The sequence below is a fragment of the Ornithorhynchus anatinus genome, chromosome 10 (assembly GCF_004115215.2).
Source record: "Ornithorhynchus anatinus isolate Pmale09 chromosome 10, mOrnAna1.pri.v4, whole genome shotgun sequence".
Taxonomy (NCBI): Eukaryota; Metazoa; Chordata; class Mammalia; order Monotremata; family Ornithorhynchidae; genus Ornithorhynchus; species Ornithorhynchus anatinus.
In genome coordinates, this window is record NC_041737.1 from 9514154 (window position 1) to 9538659 (window position 24506).

General features: G+C 48.7%; 1 protein-coding gene across 1 annotated transcript in view; it reads left to right on the forward strand.

Annotated features, from left to right (window-relative positions):
- The window catches only part of ANTXR2 (ANTXR cell adhesion molecule 2), a 126323-nt gene that overhangs the window by 34732 nt on the left and 67085 nt on the right, over positions 1-24506 (forward strand). Inside the window, exons 8-11 of the mRNA XM_029073295.2 lie at positions 2673-2733; positions 5591-5686; positions 7134-7203; positions 21465-21543. Of these exons, the coding sequence (XP_028929128.1) occupies positions 2673-2733; positions 5591-5686; positions 7134-7203; positions 21465-21543 (306 nt within the window). The remainder of the gene's footprint in view (positions 1-2672; positions 2734-5590; positions 5687-7133; positions 7204-21464; positions 21544-24506) is intronic.

Genomic DNA, 24506 nt, shown 5'->3' on the forward strand with positions numbered 1-24506 from the left:
GGAGCAGTGGAAAGAGCCCAGGCTTGGGAGTCAGAGGTCATGGGTTCGAATCCCGGCTCCACCACCTGTCAGCTGGGTGACCGTGGGCAAGTCGCTTATCTTCTCTATGCCTCAGTTACCTCGTCTGTAAAATGGGGATCAACGGTGAGCCTCACATGGGACAACCTGATTACCCTGTACCTACCCCAGCGCTTAGAACAGTGCTCTGCACATAATAAGTGCTTAACAAATGCCAACATTATTATTACAGTTGTGTTGGGGCCACTAATGGGTGTCTTGGAATCCGGACAAGTAGACTAGGAAGGGCGAGTCATTCAATTCCTCTTTGTCTCAGTCAACTGGGGGCAGGTCCCAGTCTCCTCACTGGATTTTGTCCTCCAGTGAGTTGCCCTCTGGTCATTTTAATAACTGCGATGTTTGTTAAGTGCGTATCGTGCATGTTCTAAGCACTGGGGTAGTTACAGGCTAATTGGGTTGGACACAGAGCCCGTCCCTCATGGGGCTCACAGTCTTAGACACCATTTTACAGATGAGGTAACCGAGACAGAGGGAAGTGAAGCGACTTGCCCAAGATCCCACAAGAGGCAAGTGGCTGAGCTGGGATTCGAACCCACATCCTCTAACTTCCAGGCCTGTGCTCTTTCCACTAGGTCACGGTGCTTGAGCTCACTCTATTCCTCCGACTGAGGTTTCACCAGATGCGCAGATTGGGGCCGGGCCTTGCATTACAGTAATAGCAGTTGCTTGGGTTGGGATAGGGGAGGGGAGGCTGTGTACCCCCTTTTTCCCCCACAGAGCAGAGAATGCAGAGAAGCAACCCGCTGCCAAGGCTCTGAGGAAACGGGGGCCGGTGATGGGGAGGGGGCAGGACCAGGGGTAAGGAGGGAGGTAGGGCCTGGGGTAGGAGGAGGGACGGCCTGGGTGAGGAGAAGCGAGGACTGAAAGTAGGGAGAGTCGTGATTATGGGCTCTTTTTATGGTATCTGTTAAGCGCTTACTACGTTCCGGGCACTCTGCTAAACTCTAAGCTCTAAGCGTTCAATAGATACGACTGATTGATTGATATATTCCTGTTCTTCCTCCTACTTAGCCCCATGTGTGGCAGGGACTCTGTCCAATCTGATTAACGTGTATCTACCCCAACACTTAGAACGGCAGCTGACACGTAATAAGTGCTTAACAAATAGGATAATACTAAGAATAATTGATAAGAATAAGTGCCTGGTAGGGGACTCTGAACACAAGTCTTCAGAACACCCTAGGGGCTTGGCACAGTGCTCTGCACACAGCAGATACCCAGTCATACCGATTTTGATAACGCCGAACCGTTTTCTCTGGGAGAGATGAGAAAGAGGAGGGAGAGTTGGGGGAGGAGAAGAATTCCCCGGTCACGGTCCCTGCCCCACATAGGGCTGACAGACTTAATCCCCATTTTACAGATGAGGTAACCGAGGTGCAGAGAATTAAGGAACTTGTCCGAGGTCACCCAGCAGCAAGTGGCGGAGCTGGGATTAGAACCCAGACCCTCTGATTCTTAGGCCTGGGCTTTGTCCACTAAGCCGTGCTGTTTCTCTGCCCATTGAGGGAGGCACGGCTGGGGACCCCAGGAAGTCTGGGCCAGGGTAGGTGGAGCTGAGGCGGCCGGAACCGGTAGTTGGGGCATAGCAGAATAAAGCACGTAGACCAGACTGGAATGGTCTGCGACGGGATGAAAGATCCACTGTCCCTGAGCCAAAGGCGGCACTGAGAAAATCTGCAGTCTTCTGACGTTAGTCCTCCTCCTAAAGCCCCGGAAGACAGTGTAGGTCTTCTGTTTCCTACTAATGACCAGCTTTTCCTGCAGAGGTGATAACCTAGACTGTGTGAAGCTGACATCCTGGACCCCAGGCATAAATCAAGCATCGTCGTCTCCTCTGAAAACATCCTTGGGGATTCCCCGAGTTCCAAGGGGTCGCGTGAGCACTGTCACCCTTCCGAGCGGGCTCAGTTTAATTCCGCACCTCTGATGTGCTCGACTCGTGGTTGGGGCTGGATGTCAGCAGGAGCTGTATTTGGATCCGTGCTCATGGGAATGGTACTTGGGAAGAGTCAGAGAAATCAAGGAGTGAAAAAACGTGAAAGTTGTTAGTGTAAAAATTAAGAGAAGCAGTGTGCTGGAGAGGCTGTGGGGCGTTAGTGTAAAGTGCACCGTTCTGGGAGTCAGAGGACGTGGGTTCTAATCCCAGCTCCGCCACTTGTTTGCTGAGTGACTTCCGACAAGTCATTTAACTTCTCTGTGCCTCAGTTCCCTCATTTGTAAAACGAGAATTCAGACCGTTTGCCCTACGTAGGACAGCGATGGTGTCCCACATGATTATCTTGTATCGATCCCCGAGTTACAACAGTCTGTTGCCGACTTGTTCATTCCAAGCGCTTAGTACAGTCCTCTGCACATAGTGAGCGCTCAATAAATACTATTGAATGAATGAATGAATGAATGAACAGTGCCTGGAACCCAGTAAGCACTCAACAAATACCTTAGAATTTTGTCTCTGGGATATGGTCAGAGATTGTGATTATATATGAAAAATGTTTGGGCATTTATAAGGTAGAAATCTGGCTGTATTATTAGCAATGCTTGGACTCTGGAAATGATCAGTTAATTCAGGATCTTATTCTGTTTTTTCTCTCTAGATATTAGAACAATCATGTACAGAAATATTGGAATTGAAGCCATCGAGTGTCTGCGTGGGGCGTAAGTGATTGGACTCTGGAAATGTTATTTAAAAACTGTGTATCTTTTGGGGTTTTCTTCGTGTATATTCAGGACCCTCGCAATGTGAGGAGATATTTGGGGTCCAGGGAATTCTTCTCCTCCCCCAACTCTCCCTCCTCTTTTTCATCTGTCCTAAAGAAAAAGGTTCGGCATTATCAAAATCAGTATGACTTGGTACCTACTGTGTGCAGAGCACTGTGCCAAGCCCCTAGGGTGTTCTGAAAACCTGTGTTCAGAGTCCCCTACCAGGCACTTATTCTCATTAATTATTCTTAATATTATCACATTTGTTAAGCACTTATTACGTGTCATCTGCCGTTCTGAGTGCTGGGGTAGATAGACGTTAATCAGATTGGACAGAGTCCCTGCCACACATGGGGCTAAGTAGGAGGAAGAACAGGAATATATCAATCAATCAGTTTTATTTATGGAACACTTACTATGTGCAGAGCACTGTACTAAGCGCTTGGGAGAGTACGCCACAACAGAATTAGCAGACACGTTCTCTCTCCATAATGATTGTACCAAAGAGCTTGCCCTAAAAGAGTTTAGAATTGGACGTTCTAAACACGTCGGCTGTGTGACTCTGGGCAAGTCACTTCTTCACTTCTAGGTGCCTCAGTTACCTCATCTGTAAAATGGAGATTCAGACGGTGAGCCTCACGTGGGGACAACCTGATTACCCTATATCTACCCCAGCGCTTAGAACATTGCCTGGCACACAGTAAGCGCTTAACAAATACCAGCTTTACATTACCTAATCAAACATTCCAGGATCCTACGGCCTCAGTACTGTCCCCAGTCTCTGAAAGAGCACCGTGACAAATACCCCATAGTGACAATTTTCCCCACCGACTGTGGGACCCATCGCCAAACAATGACTCCTCCCACCAAAGCCTTATTGGAGTCACACTTTCCTCTTCTCCCACTCCCTTCCCCTTCTCCTTGTCTTGTTCCCTTGATTCACCCCCGTCTCCCACAGAACGGATGTACACGTCTTTCATTTATTTGTTTATATTGATGTCAGTCCCCCGCTCTAGACTGTAAACCCGTTGTGGGCAGGGAGTGTATCTCCCAGCACTTAGTATAGTGAGCGCTCAATAATTGCGATCGACTGACTGCAGGAAAACTGCCAGCGGAGCCTGTCTGTTCACAGTAGGCCAGACAGCGGCTGGGAGAGCGGAACAGAGACTTCTCCCTGGAGCAGGAGACCCGTGCTCTCTGTGAACGAGGCTTCTTTTTCGGAAGCGTGCTGCGCCGCGTGATAGAGTCAAGCAGAAAAGAGACACAACTACGGTCTTCTTTGGCCTTTCCTTCCCCTTTGCTCTGTGTGCCGTTGCTCTTTCGAGAATTCCTAGTTCACTGATTTCCCCGAGGAATTTCTCGGTTGACTTCCAACCTCGGTAATCATGGCGATATTTCCAATACAGTAACGAGAAAAGAATGTGTGAGGCTTTCGTGACTGACCGAGACGGCTGGCCTGCCTCGATGGCAGACCGTTCGAGTTCCAGAGAAGCAGCTTGGCCTTGTGGAAGGAGGATGGGCCTGGGTGTCTGGGTTTAATCCTGGCCTTGCTCTTCCTTGCTGTGTGACTTGGGGCAAGTCACTTAACTTCTCGGCACCACGCTGTCCTTGTCTTTAAACTCGGGATTCAATAATAATAATAATAATAATGATAATGATCACAGTTATTGTATTTAAGCACTTACTGTGTGCCAGGCACTGTGCTAAGCGCTGGGGTCGAGCAGATCGAGTTGGACGCAGTCCTTGTCCCACGCGGGGCTCACAGCTTCAATCCTCATTTTACTGATGAGATAACTGAGGCCCAGAGAGGTGAAGTGACTTGTCCAAGGCCACACAGCAGGCAAATGGCGGAGCCAGGAGTAGAATCCGTGACCCTCTACTGGAGAAGCAGCATGGCTCAGTGGAAAGAGCCCGGGCTTGGGAGTCAGAAGTCATGGGTTCGAATCCCAACTCTGTCACTTAGCTGTGTGACTGTGGGCAAGTGACTTAACTTCTCTGTGCCTCAGTGACCTCACCTGTAAAATGGGGATTAACTGTGAGCCTCACGTGGGACGACCTGATGACCCTGTATCTCCCCCAGCGCTTAGAACGGTGCTCTGCGCATAGTAAGCGCTTAACAGATACCAACATTATTATTACCCGTTTTCCTTCATACGTAAACTGTGCCATAAGGACCATGTCTGAGCTGGTTATCGTGTATTTACTTGGCACATAGTGAACACATAGTGAACACTTCACAAATATCGTAATTATTATTATTATCGTTATTATCATTATTATTTCACCCCCACGTTCACCCCATCAGGGTCCGTTCGCAGAACCTTTCTTTCAAATTTGCATCTCAGCTCCCCCATTCTCAGTTCTGTGGATCTACAAGGCTATTTTTTCTGGGACACCATTAGAGAGGAGTAATGGAGCTCAAAAGACTCTACTCTGCTTGCAAAGGGAAGCAGTGTTGCGTAGAGGAGAAAACATGGGCCTGGGAGTCAGAGGACTTGGGTTCCCGTCCTAGCTCCACCACTTGTCTGTGTGACCTTGGTCAAGTCACTTCACTTCTCTGGGCCTCAGTTACCTTTTCTGTAGAAGGGGGATTAAGACAGCAAGCCCCTTGGGGGGACACGGACTGTGTCCGACCTGATTAGCTTAAATCTACCCCAGCCCTTAATGCCGTGTCCGGTGCATAGTGAGCGCTTAACAGATATCCTTAAAAAAATGTTCAGAAAGCTGAGGCCTACGAGGACCTCTTGTCCTTATCCTCGGTGACAACCTTTTACCCGAAGACTAAAACAGAGTCTTTCTTGGTTCCTTTCAGAGGAGTTTCAGATCGTCCTGCAAGGCAGAGGGTTCATGCTTGGCAGAAGAGGAGAAAAAGTGACCTGCACCTATGCTGTAAACAAGACAATCATTAGTAGGTTTATTCAGTCGTATTTTATTAGATGTTATAGTGTGTGTCCAACTTCCCCGGGCCAGGGGGAAAGTGCGATCGGTTCGTCAAGTAACCAGTCGGCTCTCCGGTCCCGCCCCGTGTCGACATACGCTTAGTGGAAACGACTGGACCAGGCACTTGCTAATGAAGAGGGCAGAGCCCGGTCTAGACCGAGGGATGGGCGGTTGCTCTCTGCCAGTCCGTGACCTCGTTGTGGGCAGGCGTCGTGTCTTTTGATTGTTGTATTTTTGTCGCCCAAGCACTTAGTACAGTGCTCTGCTCAATAAGTGCGATTGAATGAATAACCTGGACACAGCCCCGTCACCTCTAAAGCCTCCCATCCCAGGCTCCCCACCTTACTCCGCCATCCCAATCCCAAGAGAAGCGACCAAAGAGGATGGGCTTGGAAATCAGAGGTCATGGGTCCTGTGTCACTTTGGGCAAGTCACTTCACTTCTCCGTGCCTCAGTTACCTCATCTGTAAAACGGGGATTAAGACCGTGACCCCCCGAGTGGGACAACCTCATTACCTTGTGTCAACCCCAGCGCTTAGAACAGTGCTTGGCACATAGTAAGCGCTTAACAAACACCATCATTACCGTAAGAGGACTCTCCCCTCGGTGCTGTCGGGGGATGATCCGTCTACCCAACCCAGGGAGGGCAGTTCCTCCTCGCTCTCTCCTTTCGTAAGGCCAGTGGTCACCGAGTGGGAGGAGAGATGGTCAGTCTCTGTGGTCGTGGTTAGTCAGAACCTCCCCGCGGCAAGGCTAACGAGGGCGAAGGAAAGAGAGAAGAGAGATGGGAGGAGGAAGGACTTGAGTGGGTATAGACAGGTGGAGAAAGGTGAGCGAGAGAGAACATGTGAGTGAGGAGGATGGCTTGGGGGAGCGGGGAACCTGAAGGAAGTCCTCCTTAGCCCACTTGCAGCCCTCAAAATTACCCAGGTAACTGTCCAGTCAACAGGAATGCCATCTTCAGCCAAATAGTTCCCCCCACCTCCCACCCACCGGCTTTCCCTCCTTGATTCCAAAAAAAATGAAGGGGCCACGCATTATCTCCAGAAGGAGAAGGCAGGGGAGGCATCCTGGAGGAAAAGTGAGAGTTATCCCTTTGGGGCCCAGAGGGAAAAGTTAGGAGGATTCCTGTGGCCTCATTTCGTCTTGGGCATTCCCCCAGCCCCTATGTCCCTTCCTGGCGAGGTTGACGATGCCTCACTGCCTGGTGTCATGTCTCCCCCGATTAGACTTGTGTAGACTGTAAGCCCGTCAGTGGGCAGGGGCCGTCTCTACCTGTTGCCGATTTGTCCATTCCAAGCGCTTAGTACAGTGCTCTGCACATAGTAAGCGCTCAATAAATACTATGGAATGAATGAATGAATGAATGATTGAACCATCCACTTTTACCCAACGAACGGTGTTTTCTCTTTCAGACACAAAGCCGATAAGTGTTCAAAGCAATTCCGTGCTCTGCCCGGCCCCCACCTTATACCAAGTTGGCGAGTGAGTATCCGATAAAAGCTTCTTGTTGCGTCTAAGAAGAACCGGACTGTGAGAGACATCTGGTTGGGTTGGCGGGAAAATGTTCCCCCTTCCTTTTTTTATCCCTTCTGGGGGCACGGTTTGAATGCTAAGTAAACAGCTGGGGCCAAGCAGGTTTGGGTGGGTCCGGGAATGACCCTCATCAAACCGAAGCGTCCGACTAACGTTTGCGCACATTGGCTTCTGGCTAATTGATAGGGCAGGGTGAATTCTGTGGGTAAAATCTGGACCACGGTTGCCAGCATTTTGATTTTGAGCCCACGGGTGAATACGGGTTGGGGCATTGAAGGGGTGGGGTGTCCTTGAAATGGCCCTTGAGGGGCCAGAAAAGATGGGGAGAAGCAGAGACACAGAGAGAGAGAAGGTGAGAGAGAGAAAAGAAAGGCAGGAGAGAGGAAAAGATAACAATAATAATAACGATGGTACTCGTTAAGCACTTACTATGTGCCGAGCACTGTATTAAGCACTGGGGTGGATACAGGGTTATCAGGTTGTCTCACGGGGAGCTCACAGTCTTAGTCCCCATTTTACAGATGAGGTCACCGAGGCACAGAGAAGTTAAGCGACTCGCCCAAAGTCACGCAGCTGACAGGTGGCGGAGCTGGGATTCGAACCCACGACCTCCGACTCCCAAGCCCGTGTTCTTTCCACTAAGCCACACTGCTCATGAATATGGACTGCGAAAGACGGACTGAGCCACTCAGAAGATCCAGGAAGCCGTACTTCTGGGCAGTGCTGCTTGGCGGGACTGTGGCGTCTCAAGGCAGTCGCTAGGATTTTGCAGGGTTGTATGGGCAAGTTCTCTGTTATCCGCCCGGCTCAGAGCGAAGGTTTCAATTACGAGTCCCGTAGTCCCGGGCTGGCATTCCGGCCGGGCGGTTGGCACTTCCTGAGATAATAAGCTGTTAACCTGTATCCGACGAACCTGATTCAGATTCATTGTATTGACCCAGCTATTTTATACTAATTGATGGGAAATGTAATTGATGGAGTTTTGGAGGTGGTTTGGAGGGGAGAATTTAAGGACAAACAGATTGAAAGTGCATTGCACTTTAAAGATGGTAGCTAATTCTACCTCAGGAGAGCAGTTAGCCGGGGATAAATCATTCTAACGGTCCAGAGCAAGACACTGGGGAACCTTTGGTACTTTGAAAAGTTTTTTAAAAAAGTGCGTGTCCTGGGAGTGTGTGTGTAGGGGAGAGGGGGAGAGTTTGGGGGTGAGCGTTCAAGTTGAATCGGAGAGGGTTAGCGTATCACGTTTTGCAATCGAGGCCTCTCGCCCTTCCCCCTCCGACTCCACCCACTGACTTTGAGCGGCGCGTAGCCTTCCTCTTCACCCCGGAAACAGAGATCTACGTTCTAGATGCACAGAGGAAGGAAATGTGAAATGTACTCTAAGTGCCCGAGCGGTATTTCGTCAGATGTGAGGCTCAGCTGGTAGAGCGGGGGAGAATATCCGTCTCCCGACCTCTAGCCTGTGAGTTCATTGTGGGCAGGGAATGCCACTGTTTATTGTTGTCTTGTACTTTCCTAAGCGCTTAGTACAGTGCTCTGCACACAGTAAGGGCTTAATAAAAGCGATTGAATGGACGGATCTCCACAGAATTGGACTGTGGGAGAAACAGCAAGGCAAAACCGAGGGCGGAGAAAGAGCAGAGAGAGGAGCGAGGAGAGCAAAGAACTTGCATCCGAACTTTCGCCCAACTAGGAGCCAGGGCGATTTCCAATTTTCCGGAAGGAAGCGGACCCGGACGAGAACCCTTTGGCTCTCGCCGAGTTCCTGCTGCTGCTCCGCTTTCATCCTTTGACAACATCTGTTGTCTGATGTTCCCGCCGGTGTCCCCAAGCGTCGTCGGTGGCATCGGGGGCGTTGGCAAAGCGGCACGTCTCTCTGTGCCAGTTGGATGCGGGAGAATGTGGCGTTGTCTGGGCGTCAGGCTCGAGTGCCACCATGGTAGGCTGTTGTGCCGTGAGCAGTGAATTACGCTTGCGATTCTGTCAGAGGGGCTTTACAACCTCCACGGAGGGGTTTATTGCCCTCTCCTTAGAAGAGCTGAGCGAGTGAGCATATGGGAGGGTTTTCTCTCAAGTGGGATTTTTAAGGGAGTTCCAGGGAAGCTTCCGTCCGTGGCTGATAAGTGGCAAAGCCCACCAGATTTGAACCCCACAGCTCAGGGCGGAAGCCCGACCCCGGGACCACCCACGGTCCCCGGCCTTCCGCGATCCGCCGACTGCTCCATCGCCCAGCCCTGCTCGTGCGAGGAAGAGAGATGGATCCCGTGTGCGGTTCCGTTCCGTTCCGTTTCGGAGGACGCATCTGAGTTTCCAAATAGTTGAAGACTTCTACATGTTCTGTGGTTTTCCCAGCTGGGCACGTAGGGATCTGTAGATGTGGGACCTTGAGCAAGTCACTTCACTTCTCCGTGCCTCAGTTACCTCATCTGTAAAAAATGGGGATTGAGACTGGGAGTCCCCCACGGGGCAGGGACCGTGTCCAACCCGATTGGCTTGTATCCGGCCCGGCGCTTAGTACGGTGCCCGGCACGTAGTAAGCGCTTAACAAGTACCGTTATTATCATCATTATTATTAGATGAGCTTGTGCGTTTTCAGGCCCTTGCCCCAGTAGAACTCAGGTTCGGCTTCTCATCTCCGTTCTCGGTGTGCGGTGGTCCGAGCGGGGCGGGATTGACGGAGGAACGGAACTGCTGTTTCTGCCTGGCCCTGGGCTTTTGTGCACATGGAGGGATTTATGATCTGCCCGTCACCCTCCGGAGAGAGCGGGTTCCCATTCCCAGAGGGCAGGGTGACCCTGCCAGAGGAGGTTGAGCGGGGGAGGTGTCTTCGATAGAGATTTGACTTTACTCTTCTGTTCGAGTTTTACTTCTTAGCTCGTTTTGAAGACAGGAACAGGATTCTGCCAGGGCAGACGTGCGTGAGGATAATAATGGCAACAATAATAATAAGAGTATCTGTTAAACATTTACTCTGGGCCAGGCGCTGGACCAAGCGCTAGCGTAGATATATAGGTCAGATGCGGTCTAAGAGGGAGAACTGGTGTCGAGTCTCCATTTTGCAGATGAGGAGACTGAGATCCAGAGAAGTGAAGCGACTTGCTCGAGGTCGCAGAGCAGGCGAGTGGCAGAGCCGCATTTAGAACCCAGGTCCTCCGATTCCCAGGCCAGTGCTTTTTTCCACGAGGCCACTCTGCTTTCTCAGTATCAATGCTTACTGTGTGCAGAGCATTTTACTGAGCACTTTTTCATATATTCAAAGCCCGGGCTCTTGCCACTAGGCCATGCAGCTTCTCTGCACACTGTACGGCGCTTAGTACAGCACTCTGCTCACAGGAAGCGCTCAGTAAATACCACTGGCAGATTGAATGATTAGGGAATCAGTCTGTGCCTGATCTTCCTCCGGGTCCTGGCCACAGTCCATTCCCTCGCTTGGCAAAGTTGCAAGCGGACGACGATCTAGCCCAGACCCGGCCGCTGCTGAGTTTAAACTAGGACGTTGAACTTGACAAGCTGGGTTGTGGGTTTTGCCGTCTCTTGAATCCTCCATCCCTGGGCCTCTTAATTCAGCTGCTCACCCCCGCCCAGGACACGGTCTGAATTTTACCATGGGCCAGTGGATGACCCAGCCTCTTTAGAACGGCTTGCTTCGGGAGCTAGATTGAGATCACTTTGCCCCTCTCGTCTCGATTTTCCTCTCCTTAGAACGGGGATTGTAAACCCGACCTGCCTTACCGAAATGCTGCAGCCGGTAAAAAAAAAAAAAAAAAAGAATGATTGCAAAGCACTTTGAAACGTTCCCTGTTTCTAGTGCAGAAATGGCGATATCTAGTCCGTGATGATGGATAGACCCGAATTTTCCTTTTGTGGAAGAGCTTCATGCTGATCTGGCACTTTGAACATTGAAACATTAAGCATACGAGGCAGCAGTCCAAGGCTCCGGATGGGTGTCCGGCATGGGAAATTGATTTCTGCTTTCACGGAAGCCGAGAGAGTCATTTCAGGGAGACTCCAGGCTCTGCCGGCCACTGAGGGCAGGTCGAAGAGGTTGAAATCCGGCATCAGGCAGCGAGTTCTACATTTGTTGGGCTGGGCAGGGGCAGCTGCTGAGGGGGCACTCAAAGATTTCTGCTGATACTGGCTTGGACAGGCAGAGCTCAGAGGGCTACATTATTATTATTATTATTATGGCACTTATGTACATAGCTGTAATTTATTTATTTATATTAATATCTGTCTTCCTCCCCTCTAGACTGTAAGGTCAGGGAATGTGTCCATTTATTGTTATATTGTATTCTCCCAAGTGCTTAGTACAGTGCTTTGCACCCAGTAAGTGCTCAATAAATGAATGAATATTATCATTATTATTAATAATAAAACACTATGTGTCAAGCACTGTTCTAAGCGCTGTCAACTTTGTCAGCTCCTGGGATCAGGTCAGGGCCCCCCACTCCTCCAGGGCTTTCTCCGGGACAGGGATAATAGCAATAATTGTGATATTTAAGTCCTCGCTATGTGCCAAGCACTGTATTAAGCGCTAGGGTACATAAAAGATAAGTCAGACCCGATCCTTGTCCCACATAGGGCTCCCAGGCCAAGTAGAAGGGGAACAGGTATGTCACCCCATTTGACAGATGAGCCAACGGAGCTGCAGAGAAGTGAAGTGATCCGCCCAAGGGCTGCAACGGCAGGGTCAGGATTAGAATCCAGTTCTGACGACTCCCAGGACGGTCTGCCCGGTGGGATCCAGGTCACGCTTTCCGGCTAACAGCCGGTTGCGGGAGAGAGCCCCAAAGCTCCATCCTCCCCCTGGGGGACCCCGTGTAGGCTGGGAGGTGGATGCCTTTGGTCTGGCCGCAGAACCGATTTTTCTTACCACTCCCAAAGGCGGGGCCGAGCTGTGAATCCATCGTGGCCTAGTGGATAGAGCACGGGCCTGGGAATCAGAAGGACCTGGGTTCCGATGCCGGCTCCGCCACTTGTCTCCTGTGGGACCTTGGTCAAGTCACTTCTCTGGGCCTCGGTTCCCTTGTCTGTAAAATGGAGATTAAGACCGAGAGCCCCATGTGGGACACGGATTGTGTCCAACCCGTTTAGCTTGTATCTATCCCAGTGCTTAGTACAGTGCCTAGCACAGAGTAGGTGCTTAACAAATGCCATTATTATAAGTATTAGTATTTTGTGCCAAAATCATATGGAGAAGCCGTATGGCCCCGAAAGAGCACAAGTTGGACGTGGATTCTAATCTGGTCCCTGCCACATCTCTGCTCTGGGGCCTTGGGCGAGTCGCTTCACTTCTCTGCGCCTCAGTTACCTCATCTATAAAATGAGGATCAAGACCGTGAGCCCCATGTGGGACAGAGACTATGTCCAACTTGATTACCTCGTTTCTACCCCAGGGGTTAGAACAGCGCTTGGCACATAGTAAGCGCCTAACGAATGCCACAGTTATGATTATATGGAAGTTGGGAACTGGGCGAGAGCATTTAGAATATTGTGGAGGGGGGTGGTCCTGCAAAGCAGCAGGTTTTAGAGGTTCGGCTGCAGCGCTGAGCTCTCCGAGCTGCGTGTGTTCGGGAGGTATTCACATCCTGCGGGAGAGATGGCTTTTTAAAAGTTTCCGACTCTATTAACGGTCTGAAAATGTAGATGGATATTATAACTGGGGAGATTTGGGTCTTCTTTGGGTCATTTAAAAAGTAATAAAGAAGAGCATAAAAACATTCTTAGAGAGGGTCCACGGGCTCGGTGGACGGTTTAGGCGACCTACGGTAGTTTGACCGTTTTAACAATGTGCACGGGGCGTCGTTTGGGCCGGAAATATTTGCTTTACTATTTGGAACTTTTTTCGGCTTGGAATTTCTTCCGATACTTCGGGAGGTGCTGGGATCTCTTATGAGATGCGATTAAAGTCAACAGGAAGAAAAATAACGCTGTCTTGTAAGGTGACTGATGCTTAATGTGTTTGCCTAATTAATTTTTGGCTAAGGATTCTGACCCATTAAATAGCTAGTTAGTGTACGTTTCAAATAAACACATCTGGCCCTTCAGTGAGGGAAGGCGTTCCTTGTGTGTGGGTGACAGATGTGTGATCACTCCCCCCGTTCTTTCTCTTAAATAATTAACGCACACGCACATTGGTGAACGGCACAGATTCTGAGAGTTAAACCTCGGGTCATCTGCTTATTCCCATTAGCCCGCCCCGTCCTCCGCTTTCTCTCCTCACGCTCTCTTCTTAGATTCTTTCTGAATAACCTTGGGCTCCGGGTGCTTTGGTCGGAAAGGCAGGACTGAGAGGGGTGTGTTTAGATTGAGAGGGGCGTCGGTAGTGGGGGGGGAGGCTGAATCTGCAAGTAGCCCCCCTTTCTCCCTGCCATGGGATGATGGACCCCTGGGGGATCGAACAAAGGACACTTCCCAGCCCGTGGTCCTGGTTTCATTGTCGGAAGCCCTTCAGACCAAGATGTCAACCATTTTGCTTCGAAAGACACTCGCTTTGAGCCTATTATTCTCCGCGGTCAAGTTTTTTAGGCAAAACTGCATCCGGACCTCCCTGCAGTAGCTAGGAGAGGGATTCTGTAGCCGGTCAGTCAGTCAGTCAGTGGTATTTAATGAGCTTACCCTATGCGGAGCACTGTATTGAGCGATTGGGAGAGTACAATATAAGAATAAGCAGACACAGTCCCTGCCCCCAGTGAGTTTACAGTCGAGAGGGGGAGATAGACATTGATCTAAAATAAATACGTGACAGATACGTTCATAAGCGCTTGGGGCTGGGAGCGGGGAGATGAATAAAGGGAGCGAGTCAGGGCGACGCAGAAGGGAGTGGGAGAAGAGGAAAGGAGGCTGTAGTCGGGAGGCCGGGATTGTTCTGCTCTGACTCAGTGGGGGTTTGCTTTTTGGTCGTAGAGTTCGATTCTTCAAAGGTGCTTTTCTCCCCCTTGAAAGAAGGGTCCTAGCTAGTCGGGGTATTCACTGTGGTGGGAGACTCATTTACACAAAAATAACTTCTCAGTCCGAGAGTGAAATCTGTGCCGCTCCAAGGGGCAGCGCAATTCATTCTGACTTTTAAAGTCCATGAATCTTCCTTCTGCCGGAGCTCACCCCTCCTGGGGAATCACCCAGCTGCCTTCAGTCTCGGTGACACGGGCTCATTCGGTGACCTTTGTTTTGTAAGACGTCAACAATAGCCCAGATGCCCCTGCATAGCTGGGATCGCAGACCTGCAATTTGGCAAGAAGAACAGAACAAATTGGATAAATATACATAAACACATTGTGAAAGAAGAGAAACAGAACAGAATGAACCAGGACTGCATCCTACAGCTTGTTTGAAAGGGATGATTTAAGTAGGCATATGGTATAGTTAAATGTGCTTTCAAAAATATTGGCCTGAATCTTCCAGCAAATAGGAAGTAAATATCTAAATAGAAAGCCGATAGCATTAACGGCAGGTTGGGAAGGCCCTGGGGAGGATTTTGGGGTTGGGAGGGAGTGTTTGCCAGGTCTTATCTCCAGTTTTGAATGTTTGATACAGTTAGCCCGTAGGATTTCAGAAAAGGAGCCAGCAGGATGATACTTTTGAGGTGGAAGCACTGCCACTTTGGGGTTCCAAATCTTTTCTCCTCGGCCCTTTTCCGCTAGGCAGCTTTCTTTCTTTTGTTGAAGTCTGGCTTTCTTCTCCTGCTCACAGATTTTGACTTCGCCCAGTGGCTCACTGAAAAAAGGATGTTCTGTTTTCAGACTTTTCCAAGTAACAGATGAGGCGAGTCGCGACATCGAATTCTTTGGAATTCTGCTCACCGGGGCCACGTCAGAAAGGGACATTTTAGCGTGTGAAGAAACAGTGATTTGAATAGCTTTGGGAATTCCCCGAGATAGTTGCGACAAGTCAAGGTTGGCAGTCAGGGGGCGATTTAGCTGAATTCTTTGGCTGCGGAGCCCTCAAGAGAATGGAAGACTTTATTTTTCTCTGAGGGAGAAGCAGCCTTTTTTTTTTTTTTTCCCCTTCACTGGGTTTGTTTTCTCTCATCCCTGTGGTGCTTTTAGTACAGCTGTCTCCCTCCACGCTAATCAGTAGCAGGCAGAAGTTGTCTTTGTATAAGTTTTTTCAAGTTTTCTTTTCCTCAACCAACCCGGAGCCAGAGACCTGGGCTCCAACCCAACCCTGCCACTGACTTGTTGTGTGACCTTGGGTAAGTCACTATCCCAGCTCTGCCACTTGTCAGCTGTGTGACTGTGGACAAGTCACTTTACTTCTCTGTGCCTCATTGACCTCATCTGTCAAATGGGGATTAACTGTGAGCCTCACGTGGGACAACCTGATGACCCTGTATCTACCCCAGTGCTTAGAGCAGTGCTCTGCACATAGTAAGCGCTTAACAAATACCAACATTATTAGCCTCTCTGTCCCTCTGTTTCTTCACCTGTAAAATAGGGATGAAATTCCTTCCCTCTCTCCCTCTTAGATTCTGAGAACCGAATAAGGATATTTAATAATGATGGTATTTGTTCAACGCTTACCATGCGCCAAGCACTATATTAATGTCTGTCTTCCCTCTCTAGGTAAGCTCACTTTGGTCAGGGAATGTGTCTGTTTTTTGTTGTATTCTCCCAAGCGCTTAGTACAGTGCTCCCAATAAGCACTCGTTAAATACGATCGACAGGACAGGGACTGCATCTGATCTGATTTTCTTGAATCTTCCCCAGCGTTTAGCACTGTGCTTGACACGTGATAAGTGCTTAATAAATGCGTCATTCTTCTTCTTCTTCTTCTTATTACGATTACGGGCAGATTCCCAAGTTCCTGGGCGAGGGAGAAGAGACTCTAGAATCATTTAATCTGTCTCCCGGGGGTAACCCTCTTCTTGTTTGCATCATGCTTGTCGTGGGATGGCTAGAGCCCAGTCCGGCTTGGCCATTTTCAGCAAGAAGACCCAATACGCTAAAGAGACACGACCCTGGAGTAGGAGAATCAAGAGTTTCCCATTTTGGGGTCAAAATAATGAAGATTTTTTTTAAGGATTTCCAAGCTCGCTGGCATTTTAGAATTACTCTCTTGGTTGCTTTGCAGTTTCCTATCTTTGACCGTGCTTCCCTGTTTTGATGAATCATATGCTGAACGGATTCACTGCTAGAGCGAGTTGACATTTAGAAAGTGCAGATTTCAAAAATATTTGGAAAATTGACTCTGTATGACAGAATGCATATGCCGTTCAGAGTAAGGCAACTCGGTGGGTTTTTGAAGGCAGTTCGACTTCTTTTCCAGTAGATTGCTTGCCCGTGGGCAGAGACTGAATAATCTGGGAAAGGGCTAGCTCTGCTGGCAGCCCACTAGCCCTTATTGAGTGGAATAACTTGCATCGTGTCCCTTGTGGCTACCACCTGGCAGAAGACCAGTGGGAAGGGCAAAATTCCTGCTTTTTGCCAATGTCATCATCAGCATCATCATCAGTAGTGCTTATTGAGGTTCTGCTAGGTGCGGTGTACTTTATCAAGTACTTCAGGGGAGTACAGTAAAAGCAAACAGTCCCGGGGGTCAGAAGGTCATGGGTTCTAATTACAGCTCTGCCACTTGTCTGCTGCGTGACCTCGGGCAAGTCACTTCACTTCTCCGAGCCTCATTTACCTCATCTGTGAAATGGGGATTGAGACTACGAACCCCCCGTCAGATCGGGACCGTGTTCAATGCGATCTGCTTGCATGCACCCCGGCATTTAGTACAGTGCCTGGCACATAGTAAATGCTAAACAAATACCACCACCACCGCCGTCGTCATCATCGTCCAATGACATAGTTCTTGCCTTCAGGGAGCTGCCAATCTGATTGGGGTGACAGGGCGACAAATTATTTAGAGAAGAGACATCTAGTCATAATAATAATAATAATGGTATTTGTTAAGCGCTTACTATGCACCAAGCACTGTTCTAAGCGCTGGGGGTGAGGGGAGATACAAGGAAATCAAGTTGTTCCACGTGGGGCTCACAGTCTTAATCCCCATTTTACAGAGGAGGTAACTGAGGCACAGTGAAGTGACTTGCCCAAGGTCACATGGCAGATAAGTGGCGGGCCTGGGATTAGAACCCAGTTCCTTTTGACTCACGGGCTCTTGCTCTACCCACGAGGACACACTGCTTCGTGCTGTCTCCCTTTGGAGAGTCATTACAATGGATTCGGTAGACACGATCCCCGCCTATAAGGAGTTTCCGCCTAGGTGTGGCACGCAAGGCTCTCTCAAAAACGTTAAAATTTGGGGGGGTTCCGAGATGTACCCCTATATTGCCAACAGTATAGGAGCCTTCCCAAGAATCCAAAATGACCCATGAGTGCATTTCATGAACATTTTGGAAGCTCAGGTGTGAGCATCCTGCAGATTTGCGGAGACTACGGAAGTACCGGACATCCCCCCGTACGAACAGTGAGAGGGGCTTGCAGGCTGTCCACAAGCAGGGAGTAGTTGTTTCACCAAACGAAGTCCTTCGTTACGCATAAAACGAACTCTTTAAAAGCTCCGCTCGGTGCTTAATGGCACTTGATTTCAAAATATCTTTAGTCACCATAATTTTAATAACTTTTTGAGTTGTTGCCAGTTTAATTTTCAGTATGTGAAAATTGGAGGTAAATTATTTATTACTTCCAGCAAATGTCTTTCACAATTTTATTTAATTTTTTTCATCTTTTTTAATGGATAATAAAACGGCAGCCTTTATTGGGAGCTCATAAAACAAGGAGCAAATGAATCCTTTGCAAACCGGTTCTTCTGGATTGAAACGTCGACAGTATTTCATGGAGAACGAAATTCCTCGGGCCCAAGTTGTATTGACATATGGGTAGCGGCCCCTGGACCTTTTCTGATGACCAAGCGGCGGGGAACATAAAAACAGAACGACAGTAGTGGAACTTTTGGAATTTCACTTACGTTTAAAAATCTTACTTATCAGTTCTAGTTCATGGTTGCCTGCGGGGATTTGCCTTCTTGGAATCATTTCTGAAACTTTGATGCTCACCCCATCCCCAAACCCCGCACCAGTTATGTACATATCCTTATTCTCTGTCGTTTCCCCTACCTGGAATTGATTTAAATATCTGTCTCTCCATCTAGACTGCGAGCTCGTGTCTACCGACTCTCTTGTATCGTGCTCTCCCAAGTGCTTAGTATAGCACTCTGTGCTCAGTAATCACTCAATAAGTGCTCTGGATTGATTGAAATCCCTGGGACCCACTCTTACTTGGAAACAACTCTGCCCAGCCCAGAGGTATAAAGACAGAGGGTCTCCAAGTTCTCCATCTTCCGGGACTCACCCTGTAATAATAATAGTAGAGAAGCAGTGTGGCCGAATGGATAGACCATGGGTCTGGGAGTCAGGATGTGGGTTCTAATCCTGGCCCCGCCATCTGTCTGCCGTGTGACGTTGGGTAAGTGACTTTACTTCTCTGGGCCTCAGTTTCCTCATCTGTAAAGTGGGGATTAAGACTGGGAGCCCAGTGTGGTACAGAGACTGTGTCCAACCCGATCACCTTGTATCTACCCAAGTGCTTAATACAGTGTCTGGCACATAATAAACGCTTAACAAATACCACAATTGTTATTATTATTATTGTTATATCGCTTCCTAAGTGCCAAACACTACTAAACCTTGGGGTAGATACAGTCAGATCAGACCCAGTCCTTGTCGTACATGGGGCTCACGGTCTAAGAGGGAAGGAGAGTAGGCATTTTATCTCCATTTCACAGGTGAGGAAACCGAGGCACAGGTAAATTAAGGGACTCGCCCAAGGTCACACGGGAGGCAAGTCATTGGAGCCGAGTGGGCTGGTGCAGCCAAGTGGGCAATGATGTTCTAACTGGCTGCTGAAGTGGCATCTCTAGGTGGAAATCCCGGCGTGAAAGGAAGCAAGAATTTGTTTCTTAGTAACAGTGCCGCATCTTGTTAAGGTACAGAGTGGCGGTCAGTCCATACCAGAATCACCTGTACTTCTTGCTGGTTATCATCACTTCCTTTGATCCTGCACTTTCTTTCCAAATGGTAATTGATGGCTCTGTGAACTTTTCTGGACTCCTTTGGATTTCACCAGGATAGACCACTGAAAAGGAAACTCCCCTGGGTTTCAGGAGGCATCGTATCCCCGCGTAGTGAGTGACATCATCAGGTCATGCAGTGCGCGATGTCATTGGCCAGCGGCAGCAGAGAGAAAGTGAGAGAGAAGAGGGGGAGAGAGGACAGAGAGAAAAAAGGAGAGAGAAAAGAGAAAGAGAACAGGAAGAGAGAGAAAAGAGAAGGAAAATAGAGGAAGGGAGAGAGAGAAAAGCGAGAAAACCGGAAGAGAGAAAAGAGAAAGAAAACAGGAAGGGAGAGAAAACAAAGAAAACAGAAGAGAGAAGAAAACGGAGAGAGAAGAGAGAGAAAAAAGAGAGGAGAGAGAAGAGAGAGAGATGAAGTGAAAGAGAAAGAGAGAGCACTACCTTGAAATGTCCAGGTCCCATCTCTCTTCTCCATATTAAAGAAGTGGAGAGGGGTACGTGATCCCCAAGGCCATCGGGGCTCCTGAGCAGCCCACTCAGTGCTCCCTCCACTTCCTGGGACCCTGGTGGTTGCCCTTGCTCCCAGGGAATGTCTCCCAATTTTTGACTTGAGACAAAAAGTGAACAGTTCCTTTCCCAGATGGCTCTATTTCACTTTTGTCCTCCGAATCAGGAATTCAGAGGCTCTCACTGGGCAGCAGCGAGCATCAGCTGAGAGAGCAGAAGCAGGGGTTGCTGCTGCCATTCAGGGATCAGACCCCCAGGCCCCAGGCCCAGCAAAGGACCTCGCTCTCTTGGAGTGGATGTGTGGGGGGTGCCAACCTGTGGGCTCTATTGCCCCTTCCCCCAGAGGGGCCGTTTCTGTCTCTTCCCACTGCCCTAATAATGATTATTATTATGCTATTTACTAAGTACTTTACTATGTGTATTGAGCGCTGAGGTAGATAAAAGCAAATAGGGTTGGACCCGGTCCCTGCTCCACATGGGGCTCACAGTCTCGATCCCCATTTTACAGACGAGGGAACTGAGGCCCAGAAAAGTGAAATGACTTGCCCAAGGTCACGCAGCAGACAAGTGGCGGAGCCGGGATCAGAACCCCCTGACCTTCTGACTCTCAGGCCCGTGCTGTATCCACTAGGCCATGCTGCTTCTCTACTCACCCTGCTCTCTCACCTTCCCATTAACCTTCCCTTCCCATCATCACACACGAGCAACGGCCACTCCGTCTGCCCATCACAGGCCGGGATTCTCCCTGGAAATAGCCTGGATTGTCCCCGGAAGTAGGCCGGAGCTGCGAGGAAGGGAAAGAGTTCTCCGTTTGGCCAAACGAGAGATTGGCCTTTGGTGGTTATGGAAGTTCATTCAGTAGCAACCTGCCTGACTCAGAGCCACTTTTGAGGGTGTTGAGAGGCTCCCTTGTGCTGGGGGACTCTGGGCTTCAGCCTGGGAGGCCCTGCCTTAATCTGGCTCTGATCTGAAGGCAGGAAAACAGCATAAATCAATGAATTGATGGCATTTAGTGAACCCTTATCGTATGCAGGGCACTGTACTAAGCACTTGGGAGAGTACAACGTACTGGAGATGATAGACATTATCCCGGTCCACGAGGAGCATACAGTCATACAGAGGGAAAATTGAATAAGGAACAGCCAACCAAATAAACAATAATAATAATATTTATTAAGCGCTTACTATGTGCCAAGCACTGTACTAAGCACTGGGATAGATACAAGATAATCAGGTCTCTCCTGGGGCTCACAGCCCATATAGGAGAGAGAACATGTATTGAATCTCCATTTTGCAGACGGGCGAACTGACGCACAAGAGAAATTAAGTGACTTGCTCCAAGTCACACAGCTGGTCACACAGCGGAGCCATGGTTAGATCCCAGGTCCTCTTACTCCCAAGCTCTTACCACTAGGCCATGCTGCTTCTCAAATACCACACTAGGCCCCGCTCCATCTCCAGATGATGTCTAGGCTGTGGGATTGGGCTTTATGATCCTTTATCTGACTTGTAGACGAGTACTATATAAGAAGAGTCGGGGAGCAAAGTCATAAAATCTTGATAGTCTTGGGATCCAAGCCCTCACTGCCCACCTGGCTCTAATCTGATGGAAAACGATCGTCAGAAGAACCCTCGTCCGTTACCTGGCTTGATATTTTCTTTCCTTCTTCATTCTCTTCCAGAACTCTAGATGTGTCCGTGAGTTTGAACGAAGGGCAGTCTGTCATCTCGAGCTCCCTGACGGTCACAGCCGTGGAATGTGTGAGTAAATATAAACCGTTATTGGAGACTCACTTCGCATCGTAAAGATTTTTGAAAAGGGATCTCGATTTAACACCTAAAGCCAAGGAGCTTTGCTGATACTTGGCAGTTCTGGACGGAGTCTCTGTTTTGTTTATGTAGATTTCAAAGTTTCTCCTCTGCTGTAGACCTAGAAATATTCAGCCAAAGCAGGTTTTTTGTTTGGTTTTTTTTACAGAAACCGTGTACTCTTTCTTATTTTGCTGGACTAGAAGCTTTTTGAGGGCGGCGTTCATGTCTTCTAATTCTACAGTACTCTCCTGAACACTTAATACAATACTCTGCTCCGCTTTAGACTCTAAGGTCCTCGTGGACAGGGGATGTGTCTACCAGCTCCATTGAATTCACACAATAAGCACTCAATAAATACCATTGATTGATGGGTAGTAAGTGCTCAATAAATACTATTGCTTGATTGATTGCTCCACATAATGTTTCTCCCTTCTTCCTTTCCCAAATGTTTTTAACTGGAATCAGTTTTTCTCTGTAAAAGTGGAATCCCGACATGAATTGATTTAGCTGAACAAACCCCTGAGAATCGAATTCCTCGGGCTAGTTGAAAACTAAGAGGAGCAATGTATGCTGATGTTTTGAAAAGACTTACCATTCCCTTGCAGCAGGATATGGATATGATAGTTCATAAGCAGCTCACGTAAACAAGGGCCAAAATGAGTCAGGGTTCTAAATGTCGAATACCTCCTAATGACCGTAGCCACCGGAGGTGATTTCAACACTCTGGTCCTCCCTGAAGGGTGGAGTTGATTTTCTGCTTTTGCATATTGGAGCGTGTGAGCTCCTGAGACAAAATTTCAACTCCCCATCCAATCCAAGCTTCCAAGGGCAGGATAATCCTTTGCAAATCAAAGTGCCGGTTTGGCTTCTCCTCACCTTTGGGTCCTCTGAGCGTATGAGAATCGTCCAGATGGAGGGTGATTCCTCTGAAACTCCTTTTGGGTCCACTGTCTTGTGGCCGACAAACCCAAGAAAAGGAATGTGGGTGTTGCTCTATCTAACACCTCCCACACTTCAGTCATCTGGGTCGTCTTATATTCCGAGAAGCACTGAGCCCTGATCAGTCACCCTGGGGACCTTCTCCCTGCCGACTGTAAACTCACTGTGGTCAGGGATTGTGTCCACCAGTTCTATTGTATTATACTTTCCCAAGTACTTAGTACAGTGCCCTGTTCCCAATAAGTGCTCAATAAACACCACTGATTAATTAAGTGATTGATTGTCAGGGCTGTGTGGCCTAATAGAGCACAAACCTGGCAGTCAGAAGGACCTGGATTCTAATCCTGGCTCCACCCCCTGTCTCCTGGGTGACCTTGAGCAAGTCTCTTCTTTGGGCCTCAGTTCCCTCATCTGTAAAATGGAGATTAAGAGTATGAGCCCCATTTGGGACAGGGACTGTGACTAACCTGATTAACTTGTATCTACCCCAGCGCTTAGAGCGGTGTTTGACACTTAAAAAGTACTTAATAAATGCCATAAAAAAATGACATGAGGCAGGTGTTGTTATTCTTCAGGCCCAAATGGGAAAGTTAAGTCCCAGAGAAGTCTGAAGTCTTCTCCAGAGTCACAGGACCAGTGACAGTATCGAGGAGAGTGTGGTGAAACAGAAACGTGGATAACATTCTATACTGTATTGCCTTTCTCTAAAGAAAGGACTCTACAAAAAGTTATCCTCAAGAACATGTGAGTGAAGATGGTTGCCTCCATTTTCTAGGTGTGAAAACTGAGACTCGGAGAGAAAAACTGATTTGGCTAAGCTTACGGAGATGGTGGAGCCGGAGCTTGAAGTCACTTCTTTTAGGAGTCTTCTGTCTCATAAGCTATTATGGCAGATAACTAATAATAATAATGATGTTGGTATTTGTTAAGCGCTTACTATGTGCAGAGCACTGTTCTAAGTGCTAGGGAAGATCCAGGGTAATCGGGTTGTCCCACGTGAGGCTCACAGTTAATCCCCATTTGACAGATGAGGTAACTGAGGCACAGAGAAGTGAAGTGACTCGCCCACAGTCACACGGCTGACAAGTGGCAGAGCCGGGAGTCGAACTCATGACCTCTGGCTCCGAAGCCCAGGCTCTTTCCGCTGAGCCGCGCTGCTTCCCGTGTACTAAGTGTACTGTCTGAATGGGGTCCTTGGCATGGTGTGAATAGGGTTATTACTAAGAAAAGGGCCTTGACACTGATCACTCATGAACTCACAGGGATTGTGGTAATTTGTGAAGTGCTTCATATGTGGCCAGTGCTTCTCTGCACTGGGTGGATACAAGTTAATCAGAACGAACACAGTTCCTGTCCCACGTGGGGCTCACAGTGTATGGAGGAAGGAGAATGGGTATTAAATCCCCATTTTACAGGTACATACAGAAGATAAAAGACTTGATTAAGGTCATCCAGCAGGCGAGGGGCAGAGCCACCGCGAACAATTTGAAGCTAATGCCACGCCCACAGAGAAGGGAAGTGCCTTACTAATTGGGAAGTGGGGAAACTGAGATAGGGCTAAGGCTGAGGTTCTGGGAAGGACCCTGCACCTAAGAAGTGTTTTCTCAGTTTTGATTTTAAATGACTCCCCCGTTTTCGGTCCCTCCGAAAATGAGCCTCCCTCCGTGTCTCTAGTTTTGCTCAATCTCCTCTGCGTGGTTTATCTGTGGCGGGGAGATGCCTCCCCGCCTTTAAGACTGTTTCTTTCCCCAGCTCTAAACTGTGATACCTTTGTTGCCAAGAAATGTATTTTCCCCTTTTCGTGTTTATTTGGATCCCCATATGGTTGGGATTATTGTGTTCCAAACAGATTACAGCACTTCTCGTCAATTTGCAGCTTCAAACCCTTTGTGTGACTCCTCCTGCCCCCCCAGCTATTTCTCAAGATTCCCTCTCCTTCTCTTCCCTCCTACCCTTCCCTCTCCTCCTTATTT